The sequence below is a fragment of the Pezoporus wallicus genome, unplaced genomic scaffold, assembly GCF_028554395.1.
Source record: "Pezoporus wallicus isolate ANWC-B61680 ecotype Strahan unplaced genomic scaffold, APGP_CSIRO_Pwel_v1 contig_7073, whole genome shotgun sequence".
NCBI lineage: Eukaryota > Metazoa > Chordata > Aves > Psittaciformes > Psittacidae > Pezoporus > Pezoporus wallicus.
The window spans coordinates 153,188-165,536 of NW_026641326.1; the positions used below are offsets into that span (position 1 = coordinate 153,188).

At 45.3% G+C, this 12,349-nt stretch overlaps 1 protein-coding gene across 5 annotated transcripts in view; it reads right to left on the minus strand.

The window, feature by feature from the left end:
* Window positions 1-8,029: 8,029 nt before the first annotated feature.
* ADAMTS9 (ADAM metallopeptidase with thrombospondin type 1 motif 9) overlaps window positions 8,030-12,349 on the minus strand; it is an 80,698-nt gene continuing 76,378 nt past the window's right edge. For 4 of the 5 annotated variants that reach the window (XM_057422857.1, XM_057422858.1, XM_057422859.1 and 1 more), the window contains 4 exons: window positions 12,251-12,342; window positions 10,527-10,631; window positions 8,422-8,516; window positions 8,030-8,302 (listed from right to left, as the gene is read on the minus strand). In XM_057422857.1, coding sequence (XP_057278840.1) covers window positions 8,427-8,516; window positions 10,527-10,631; window positions 12,251-12,342 — 287 coding nt within the window. In that variant the 3' untranslated portion in view covers window positions 8,030-8,302; window positions 8,422-8,426. Of the gene's footprint in view, window positions 8,303-8,421; window positions 8,517-10,526; window positions 10,632-12,250; window positions 12,343-12,349 lie in introns of those variants that run through there. The other variant, XR_008973978.1, reaches the window with a different exon arrangement.

Below are 12,349 nucleotides of genomic sequence, written 5' to 3' on the forward strand. Positions count from 1 at the left end.
GTGAAACGCTGGTGCTGGAGCATGAGCTATGCCATGTACAAAGCACATCCCATCTGCTGCCCTGCTCCCATCCTTCCCACTTTTCCAGCCCCTTCCACATCCTCACTGTAACTCCCCAAAATGACAGTGCTGCAGCTTTCCCCAGAGCTGGGTTTCCTTGCTGTCAAGCTCCAGAGCCCTCAAGCACAACTCTACCTCACCTCCCTCTGAGGAGAGGTGGGTGGTAGATGGCCCCGGTTCATGCGGTTCCTTAATGCTTCTCAATTTGAGGCTAAACAAAGCAATCAGCTGGGGCTCTGACAATTTGCACTAAACCTCCTTGCGCTATAGCAACAAGTAATTTTCTGCTATCCCCAGCCCTCACTCCCTCGTGCTCTGTGGTTCAGCAGGATTATTCACTTTACAATGTAAATTCACACTCCTTCCATGATACCTCTACTTTTCAGGACCATTCCTGAAGATGAGAAAAACCAAACCTATTTAGGGGAACTCACGGAGAGGCAAGTGCCAGGAGTCAAGGCAGGAGGTGAGCTGCTGGGGGCAAAGCCATCCTGCCCTTTGCTTGCTGGAAGCAACACAAGTGCTGTTCAGTCTCTCACATTAATCATGTATTTGCCATCCCACAGAAAGTTCCTTTTATTCATTTTGGTTTAAAACTGCTTTATTGTATTTTCTCATTGAGGGAAAAGAAAAGAGCCTTTTTCTTAGTGTTTAATAAGCTTGAAACCTGCAGATAAATAGGGGAGTGAGATACCTGACAAAACCAGACTGACAGTGGTTATGGCACTCAAATCAGGCAGAACTTAGGTAGCTGTGGAAAGGAAAATTCAGAATACTGTGCCTGAGGTCCCCAATATGCTATAAATGGTTTCTCTTCTAGCCATGAATGTTGTCAGGTTTTACATTTGTGCTATTTTTACCTGCTGGAGATACCAGTTCTTTGGCCAAGGCAAGCAGCCCGGGCTCTACCTTCTGTCTAAAGCTTTCAATACTCCCAAGTCAAATGCTTCTGTACGTTTAGGCTCTTGAAATACCCAGGCCATTAGGAACCATCAAATGGGAAAAACTAATGAAATATGAAAGCAAGTCATACCTGGAAAGCTTCACACAACACCTGCAGAATGTGGAGGAAGGCTGATGAAGAGGAGGATATTATGAGATTATCTCAGGCACCTGAAGAAGGCAGCTTCGCCCAGGGCAGGCATGCAGCATTCCAGGGTTATTCCAGGTGAGCTACACACCAGCACAAGGCACACCTGCTGTGTTTCACATACAGTGAAGCTGTGGGTGTTAAAGAGCTGGTGGAAGGACTTGAAGACACCCCACTTTGTGTAGTTCAGTCATCAGAATCCAGGAATAACTCCAAAAAAGTACATCATCTCTCTGTTTGCCCCACTTGGATAGGGACAGCAACTCAAGATAGAGGCAGCAGAGCAATCTATTGCCCTTGTCTGAGGTTTCCTTAGATTATCTGCTGCTGATCCTGGTGGATTGTTCCCTGAGATATTTGAACAGACCTGATATGCTCAGGTACCCCCCGGGAAGAGAGCAGTGAAGGAGAAAGGAAGACAGACAAGTCTTTCAGCAGCTGAGCTCCAGCACAGATGAGGAGAAAGGCCACTGGCTCCTGCTCTGACGAGGCAAGGCTCAGCCTCATCATGTTATTCCCTGCATGAAGCAAACCTCCGTGGTTGAACGACACCTCCTTTCATCAGCTTGGCCTGAGCCATATGTGGTTTATTATTTCAGAGCTCAGTTATTTGCTGGTTCAGCTAAATGTGGGTATGTTTTATCTGTAGCTGTCTTCTCTCAAGCGGGGCTCGGTTGCCACTGGTGGATACGTGTTTCTTCTAGCTAAGCTGCGGTAAGGCACCAGCCTCAGGGGCGAGTGCACAGTGGTGTGCTCCCAGCACCACAAATCTGGCCCCTGCTCCAAAGGGCTGTTAAAACCTCAGACCTGAAGTTGAAACAACCTCATCCAGGGAACACAAGCCATGCGTGAGACCAGAGCTCCAGCCCCTGGCAGCATCTGGTACCTGCTCTTATCCTTTGCTGCAGGCTGCTTTGCTCATGCCTGCCAGGGCCGGGGTGTGTGTGTGTGTGTGTGTATAGAGGCACGGGAGCAAATAAGCCCCCACTTGTGTTTGCCGGTGGCTAACCTGAACACGTTTGTTCTTGCCACTCATTCTCCAGGGAGCCATCCCTGGTACCTTGAGCAATTAAAGCATTTCACAGCAAATACTCCTTTCTGCGTGGAGGTGGACGAAGGCAGGCGGTGAGCAGTGAATAGCTTCAAAGTGGAAGGTCACCAAGGCGGCCGGGATGGATTAGTAAAGGGCAATATAGCAAAGACCTGATTGATTTAATTACTCATCTGAAGCGTGGCTGCAGATTTAAGAAGGATGCAGAAATTCTAAGCATATAAATAAAGCCGAGTAATAATATTAAAGGGAAAAATACATAGAGCCCTACCTCCCCTTGCACCCTCAGCCCGGCATACAAACGGGTTTGTATTCAGAGATTACTCCAGAATTTTGGCTCTTCTCACACTGTCTTCTCAGAGGTGGAGACACTGACTACTGACAAATGCTTAAGCAACTGCAGCTTGATATCGCTGCCGATGGCTCAGATTGAGCAGGAGCATTAAATCCAAGCATGCACCTAAACCTGTGTGTAGATGCAACGTGGAAACCATTTAGGCTCTTATGCTCCCAGCAGAATCGAGGTTTTTCTGGTGGAAATGGATTGATGTGCATGGCCTCAGCCTCTGCATTTCATATCCAGCTGCTGCCTTGAAGGACCTGAATCAGCTTCATAATGGAGAAATGTATTTCTACCTTCCCTTGGCTTAAAAAGGTACCTGTATGAACAGTCAACACATCACGTCTCTAAACACTTCGGAAGTAAAAGTTATAGCTAGAGGAGGCAGAACTCATTTAACCGAAAATTTCACAGGTTTGTGTGTTGGTCTTTTTTAATTGGAACAAGCAAACAAAAAACTCCATGAAATAAAGTACAAAAAGCGTATGGATTAGGTCAAAACACTATTCTCTCCTCATTTTGCTTTTTCAAAATCTGTGCCTTATGTTTGGTAATATAAAATAGCTGAGAAATTAAACCAACTTTGAAGTGGAAACTCAGGCTTTTCCATGAAGGCCAAAAATAACTTCTCAACATCCTTCATCTCACTATAGCAAAGAGAGGTCAGAAACTTGTCAACTAAGCCTCCTTCTGGAAAGCTACAACACTGATTGCCTGGATTACTCCAGCACAGGCAAAAATACTTGGAAAATACTGGAGTGAGACTGACAAGCACCAGTTTTGGCCATTGGCTCCTTCCTCCTGCATGATGCAAGCTGGAGAGCTGCTGCCAGGAATTTGTTCCTCAAAGGGGACTCATCCCCTCCCACTAAATGACCATCAGCTAAGGTTGGCGGCTGCTGGATGAACTCAAGGGTATTTCTTAAAAAGACTTCATTTGAAGAGCTCAAGTGGTGGGAGAACTTACCACATGGGCTGAGTTGCTTCAACTGGTAATGACTCCTGGGTTGAGTGGAATTTCTGCCACACCTCAATGTTGTTCCCCCAGCAGAAATGCTTTCTCCAAGTTAGCCCTCAATCATCTGTTTGGGAAGAGGAGTCGTGTTGGAAAGACTCACTAGTCCATGTCTGGAAGTGCCTCAATGGAAAATTGTCTTTCAAGCCCAGACTGCCCTCTTTGGTCTTTTCTGCCTCTCCCCATGTTTCAAAGCATGGCTATGAAGGTGAAGAAGGTTTCCTACCAACTGTGCTGATATAAGACTAGACCCTTGTGTTTCCAACAGTCTTCAACAAAGTGCATTTTATTTTTCCATAGAGGAAATAATGCCCATTGTTGAGGCAGAAGAGAACATTGAAGAGATGAATCAATCACCTCAGTCTCTGGACCAATTATTCCTGCTAGGCTGTGCAATGAGGCTGAAGAACAGCATTGTAATTTTCATGGAATAACTGGATCAAAGCATCAAAAGTATTAAAATGACCCTTTCATTATACAGCGCCGGAAGGTTAAGTATGATTCAGACTCCCTGTTGGCTTAATTCCACAGCAGCCCACATTTTAAATCTTTGTAATCATTTGTTAAGGATAAATGATAGAAAAGAAAGACGCCTTTAAGATGTTTAAACTAAGAAATCAAGCTTTTCAAATACCACCTGTTCTGTTTTCTGCATCTGACTGTTTCAGACAGCACGAGAAAGGTATCCTTTCTCCTTTTGGATTGAAAACACGGAAGCTGAAAAAGGCTGGAGCTGCCAGCAATAAGAGATCTGCTGCCTTTTCTGAGGCAGAGCATGAGGAACATACAAGGGAGGACATAAAAATGCAGCTTCTTCACTCTCACCTGCAGCATCTAGGGAAGAATCATAGAATAGTTAGGGTTGGAAAGGACCTTAAGATCATCTAGTTCCAACCCCCCTGCCATGGGCAGGGACACCTCACACTAAACCATGTCACCCAAGGCTTCGTCCAACCTGGCCTTGAACACTGCCAGGGGTGGAACATTCACAACTTCCCTGGGCAACCCATTCCAGTGCCTCACCACCCTAACAGGAAAGAATTTCTTCCTTATATCCAATCTAAACTTCCCCTGTTTAACGTGTTACCCATTACCCCTTGTCCTATCACCACAGTCCCTAATGAAGAGTCCCTCCCCAGCATCCCTGTAGGCCCCCTTCAGATACTGGAAGGCTGCTATGAGGTCTTCACGCAGCCTTCTCTTCTCCAGGCTGAACAGCCCCAACTTTCTCAGCCTGTCTTCATACGGGAGGTGCTCCAGTCCCCTGATCATCCTCGTGGCCCTTCTCTGGACTTGTTCCAACAGTTCCATGTCCTTTTCATGTTGAGGACACCAGAACTGCACACAATACTCCAGGTGAGGTCTCACAAGAGCAGAGTAAAGGGGCAGGATCACCTCCTTCGACCTGCTGGTCACGCTCCTTTTGATGCAGCCCAGGATACGGTTGGCTTTCTGGGCTGCAAGCGCACACTGAAGCCGGCTCATGTTCATTTTCTCATCGACCAGCACCCCCAAGTCCTTAAAGAAGCAATGTAAGATTCTGCTGTAGTTTGTCACTTGGTTGCCCTCCACATTTGGTCCCCACATTTGCTTTCTCTCAACCCAAATTTCTTCTACCTGAATTTTCTTGTAGATTTGATACTTCTTTTTTTTTCCCCAAGCTTAGAAAAGTTGATTGTTTTTGCAGATTTCTGTAAATAGCACTGCCAGCAGTGTGGGCCAGGTCCAGCATCCCAGCTCATCCTTCAAAAACATTTGGCTCCCTTATTGTCGCATGGAAAGGGATGTCCCTGGTGCACGGATGGCAGCACCAGCCAGTCACCACCCGCACAGGGCACCTCTGAGATATGCTTGTGTAAGTTTTGTACCTCAGATCACTCCTCTTGTAGAAGAAATTGTGAAGCATCAGTCTGTCCAGCTGGCAGGACACAAGTGGATGGCTGGGGCCATTCTCCAAGATGGTCGCTGGTCCACAGACCCCAGTGCGGGTTTGGGGTATGTCTCCATATAAACAACATTATTATCCTCCCTTATTCCTTTTGTGTGGGATGGTGAAACAAGGAACCCAAAGCTTAGAAATAAGCACCAGCACAGAAAGGAGTGTTTACCATTCAATGTATTATTCCCTTGTGTACAAAGTATTTTGCCTCTATAATAGCACACATGTATTGAAATATGATGGCAAATGCAGAAAGGCCATACAGACATGTCTTATGGGTCTTCATTTCCTTTTGAGTATAAGCAGAAAGAAAAGAAACACTGTACAGGAAAGTGCTTGCAAAAAATACCTCAGTTTGTAGAAAAATAATTACATTGATATAAAACCCCCAGAGCTGTTTCTTGAACAAGAAATACCTAATGTCCTCAAAGTCTGTTCCCATTTAACAAAGCCCTTTAATGAACCATAGGATCAGTGCTCTATCATTTTTTTCCCCTTGTAGTTTATTTAATATTCGTTTAGGTTTCACTTGCTCTGTTAATAGCTGCTAGGAAACTATATGGTAGAAATGAATGTGTACAGGTCAAAATAATATCTCTTTTTATAAACAGACGTTCACTTCATTAGAGAAAATATAAACCTGTACTTTCTAAGCACCACTGTTTCTTTCTAAAGTTCATAGTGCAATTTTCCTTTTTTCCCTACTGAAGTTATACATGAGCAATTATCATTTAAAAATAAATCACTTTTCCATTACTACTCCTTTCCCCTTTCCCTTTTTGCCTCTTTCTCTTTCCCTTTTCCCCTTTCCCATTCCCTTTTCCCCTTTTCTTTCATCAGGTCTGTAGCTGCTGGACTGTAATACAGCCCTACTTGCCTGCGAGATGTCTCCCAGCTGACATGGGTGTGTTGATACCTGACTGTCAGGCTGGCTGACAGGTTTCACTCTGAAGGCTGAACACAGCCCAGTGCACATGAGGTATGAATTCAGGGATCAGATCTTTTATCCCTATTTATCCAACTCTTTTGTAACAGACTGATTACACATCCTTTGGGGAGCTCTGCGAAAGACTCACACAAGATCCTGAGGTTGCATTTGTTAACTGTTTGCCTCAAAATTGAAAGAATTATCTGAAGTAGCAGATAAGTATCTTCATTTTTCCAAACTTCTGGCAATTTTGTGCTGAAAAGCTTCCTTTCCTTGTACTTTGTGTTCCTGGCTGCCCCGACAGAGAATGCGAAGGGGCAGCATCTTCCTATCACTAAGTAAAATTGTGGAGAAAGAGATAAGGGACATAGTCATAGACTACAAAAATAATCTGGTCACATCACCCCCGTTCAATGTGCTACGAAGCTCTGCACAAAGGCGGCATGCCATCAGCAGTGGGCTATGTACAGGCAGGTACTATTGCACAGCCGCATTCAGTGCCTATGGGAGATGGCTCCTCAATTTTTATGTATATATATAACAAAGCCAATACTAAAGGTCTGGTTGTACATAGGGTGGCACACAGGCAAGAGGCACAGATGCCTTACCAGGAAGATCCAAAGCAATACAGAAGTAGGCGTAAAGCAGCTTGTTTTTGAAGGGGGGGGCAGAGTTATCTGTAAGTACAGAGTGATCTTGTTGAATTAAGGCTGAAGCTTCCCTTTGCAGATGGTCTGTGGGTGAGTAGGAGGCTGGGGAAACGCTGCAGGTGCCTGCAGTGGAGTCCCCTGGCCAAGAGGAAGGGCTGGCTTGGCTGGGCTTGCTGTCCCACATCCCCTGCGGTCCACACTGGCCCCAGGGGAGATAACACTGCAGGGGTGCTTTCAGCTTCCCGTTAGGATTTTGTGACAATGTCCATAAGAACCCGTATCACTTCTCAGCACACAGCCCAGGGAAACATATGGGCTGATCAGCCTGTCTGGGATGAGTTAATACCCCGCTTCCAGATGGAGCAGGAAGCACAGTGGCACATGCAATTAGGAGACAAAGATACGGTTTTTAAAAAAGCGAGTTCTCTTCAGGGCCCTACGAAAAAGGGGCTTGAGCTGAAGATCCATCTGCAGGAATTTTCCTAAACCTGGGGTAGATCTTAATTTAGAATCATAGAATAGTTAGGGTTGGAAAGGACCTTGAGATCAGTTTATTTGAACCTGACAATTTTTCTGCTTTCTTCCCTTTTTCACTGATAAAGGCACTGGATTAACTAAAACTACAGAGCATTAATAAATACCATGTTAGCACCAAACCAGTGCTTTTAGCACTGGCCACAGAGGTCATGTGAAATTCAAAACATACCTAAAAGATAAAGATTGCTAATGCAACTAGCACTGTATTCATTGTCATGTTTTCCTCGAGTGCTGTCAGCCTAATCCCTAAAAATAAAATTTAAGCACATCTTGTCTATTTTCCTTAACATAAAGACAGATTGAAATGCCAAAAATACCCCTATGCAGATTGTGTAGCACCGTAGAGGGCAAAAGCAGCCCATAACTGAAGGAAAATTACTGATTGAAAGTAAACAACTGAATACAGTGACAATAAAGTATCACTTGTCATAATGCTACATATAATGTAGAGTACGCAAAATGCAGTGGTTTGACTGCAGGATTTAACAATAAAAAATAAAAATAGGAAAAGCAGCCTTAATATCATGATTTTACGTACAAAAATATTAAATCAAAATAAATAATTCCAAACATAAATATTAACCTGTACATTAAGAATATGCGATCTATATACATACATAAACATAAAAAAGTGGAAGGCAGAGGTATTGCATTGCTATCCTTCATTCGTCTCATCTCCGCTTGCAGACAACCTAGAAAATATAGACAAGGTGTACATTAAAGTCAGACCATCATCTTCTGAAGCCATATCTGCTCCTCTAGGATGTTTTGGGAAGGATTTCCCTTCATGCAGGAGCAGCAGGGAACTTACCATGGCTATAACACCTGAACATCAAGGCCTGTTCCAGATGATGGAGTACACTTCCCACAGTAACCGCCACATTTTCCTACTACTTTGGTACCATCCTGCAGGCAAAATCAGAAATAACATCTCAGGTAAGGGCTCAGGAATAACATGCTGTGGAAGGGCTGGATCTGGGTTATTCTAGTAAGGGTTTTTATAGAAAATGCCTTGAAAGGAAAACAAATTACGTCTAAATCAATCTATGAAATCAATGTTATATTTAAATATATGCAAATGTAATTCTCTTTAGTGCTACCAGGTCAGATGGTGAACACAAATAAGAAAGGGTAGTTTTGATTCATTACATTGAAAGATGCCCAAGGAGAAGATCATTTGGAGGGGTATCTCAAGGGTATTTGCTTTCTCCAAACTGCCCCACAGTGAATAACTGTAGTGTAGCGGAAAACTCAGCTCATGCAAAACCGCATCTAGACAATAACAGCTTTCAGCTGTGCCTGAGCACGTGAAGGGCACAGGAAAGGTATTTGCAGGTGATACCAAGAAACATCCATTTGGAAGGAAAAGGTCTGGAGTGGCTGCAGCGACAAGAAGGAAAGCAATGGGCTGAGGCTCTGCTACTTGCCAAGGTGCTGTCTCTCCCCAGTTCTGCATTTCCAAAGCCAGAAAAGACAAAGGAAAATGTGGAGAGGTCCTGGGGTTAGCCTAGTCTCCAGGAAAGCTCAGCAAGGATGATGCAACTCTGGTCTTGAGTCAGGAGATTAACATCTCCATCTGACCTTCCTCATCCCACCTCTGCAGAGTCGTTCTCCTCTTGGTCATTAAGACGGACAGACAGTCCTTGAGGGGAGCTCAGCCCTCAATTACCAGAAAATTGGACCTAAGTGCAGGACAAGCTTGCACAAAGCATTTATTTTTAAACGAGCTCCATCCTGCCCTTGACACTATTGATCTGTGATTGCAGCAGGCTGCTATCATCTCTTCTCATGATGCCTGACTGTCTCCTGATCCTGCAGGCAATTACACCCTTGGAACAGCACTTGACAGATGCCAGTGGGTGATGGAGGTAAGAGTTGTCTCCTTGACCCTTATTCTTTAAAGTTTGTTTTAATTCTGTTAGCTGTGGTGGTGTCTGCTCTCCACAACCCCCAAGTCGGCTGCATCTTCTTTCTGAAAGGTAGAACAGCAAAGCACCTGCCAGAACTAAGCTACCAGGTCTGTGCTGGTCCCACCTACACTGGAGGATGATTTGCTGCAATGTGGTTGGACCAGTAGCATTTAATTCTCCTTTAAGAGCACTAGCACTGATGAGGCTCATGGGGCTCCCCAGAGCCAGGGATACCGACAGCAGTACAGGAGAGGATATTTTGCAAATTGCTTTCTATGAAATGGTTATGGTGACATCCGTAAGTTTGGAGAGCTTTAACAGGGGCAGTTGGGATGACTCATATGAAGTAACAGCCAAAAAAGCAGTCCTGGGTTTCTCCAGTTTCAGAACATGACACAGAAGCAACAGTATGTGAAGGCACACAGTGATGGGGGTGTTAACAGGCAGGCAAATTAAGCCATACAAGTTCAGATTTGGGCGTGGGGTGATTCTGAAGGTCTGTCTGGCTTACCCAGAGACCACAGGTTAGTGAAGCCACAGGTAGATGCAGAGGACAGTGCCCTGCAATGCAGCTGTGAGGACTCCAGTCTCTCCCAAGCAGATAAACCCATCCCAGTGGGACAGTCCATATCCTCCTCACTTTATTAGCAGCCCTTTGGGAACATTCCTACTGAGGGCACTCGGCTGGCCCATAGACCCTCTGCAGCCCTGACCACATGTGTCCTGCCTGCTGTGTGATATACACTCTATGCTGGACATCTCAGACAACTAATTAAGGATATTACCCCACAGCACTCATGGTTAAGCAGGCTCACCAATTAATTGCAACAACTCACATCAAGTTAAACCCACTAGCTCCTGCTCTCCCCATGCAATTACAGACAACAATTTAATGTCAGATGCTATTCTTTTGTTAGTGTCTACTTGGAAGATGTTACCATGAAACACAACATGGCAATTAAAAGCCTTACGAGCAGGTATAACCATAGGTAAAATTACAACTCACTGGGGATTTCTGGATTTCTGACACCGCATAATTCCCTTGTGAGAGCCACTTTGCTCGTCCCGTTAAGGTCAGGCCTGTCCCGTACAGGTCTATGCTGAAGCGACCCTAAAAAGCAAGCAGATGAGCCTGGTTATCCCAAAACCCCGTGCTTTGGCCTCCTGTGACTTGCCATAGTACCACTTTTCCAACAGGATCTTGCCAGCGATGTTTTAAATGTCTTCCATCGCTCTGACAGTGATAAGCACATATTGTTTGAATCACAGCATGTCTTGGGTTAGGAATTTCCTTCTTGGTGGCTGCAGGAAAGGAGGGGTTTTATCTTGGGTTTTCACTGCTTTTTCGCGGTTTGCCGGCTGAGGGCATTCTTGGCTTTTCCATGGCAAACTGCGGAGCATGACGTGTTCCGACAGCTGATGGGAAAGGTACCCCAGGGATGCGCTGCAGCGGCTCTCACTGCTCCCTCCTCAGCTGGAGAGGGCACACTTGTCCGTGTTTTCCCTGTTTTCCACTGGGTTTCCCCCCTCTGGACTTCAGTAAAATCAAAACTCTTTCAATTGCTTATTTCTTAAAAATGTCCTTCACTTCATTCCACCCCATCTCCAAATCCCCCAAATGAAGGAAAACTAAGGGCTACGCCTTCATCCAACGCACAGCCCCCCCGCCTTTGCCTTAGTCCCATGGCACACCCCAGCCCTGCCTGTTTTGGGACCCAAGGAGGGATCATTTGGACACATCCCCAGGCTGACCCACAACCCACCATGGCCGCATGGTACCAGATGGTTGTTAGCTCTGCTCCTTGCAGTGGCTGCCTTGGGAATGCTGATTTTCTGTGAGGATCAAACTGTCTGGGTCAAGTAGATGGATATTAACATTCATGAGCCTTCCTGAGGTAGGAAGTCAATCCCTAAGCTGCTGAGCTACGCAGAAAAGCTTCAGCTCTAAAAGTACGGAGGGAAGGAGATGGAGAGGTTTGCCCTCTACCGTGTGTTGCAGCGACTCCTTGATTAATGCTCTTTGCAAATATGGTCCACCAAATAGCCTGGACTATCCAAACATAGAATCCTGGAATAGTTAGGGCTGGAAAGGACCTCAAGATCATCTAGTTCCAACCCCAAACACATCACTTATCATCCTCCAGCTCCACAAAAGCTAATTGTGCTGGGGACAGGGAGCAATCCACCTATAGCAAAGTGTTAATCAGTCTCCTAAAGACTTTGAAGAAAGCGTATTTTTTTCCAAGCAACTGGGCTTGGAATAGATATCCTACATCACCTCCTAGAGCTTCCAAGGAGGTAACTTAGCCTGTGCCCAGCTCCATACTTTTATGGCCAGCACCTCATGGTGCTGGGACAGGCTGGATTTGCCCTGATGCACAGGAAATGTTCAAAACCAGGTTGGATGGGGCATTGAGCAACCTGGTCTAGTGGAAGTTGTCCCTGCCATTGGAGCTAGGTGATCTTTAAGTTCTAACCCAAACCCTTTACTGTTGACTGAGGCCCAGGGGAATGTCCCTTAGCCAGTCCTGACAGTGGCCTGATAATGACCTGACATTTTCACTCATGGAAAATGGAAGGTGCTTCCTTCATGGACAAAATGAAGCTTCCAATCACTAAGATGAGAATGTGACACTCACCAAGATTGGGCTAATGTGATCAGCAGTAATTAATAGAGGACCTGGACATAACAAATGTCACCAATTGCTATGAAATGCTATTGTGAAATACCTGCGGGCACTTGGCTGCACTGTAGCAGTCCCCAGCAGTGGCATAAGGCACAGGTCGTCCATCATGTGTCCGTGCAAACTGTAAATCAGTTGCTGTGGA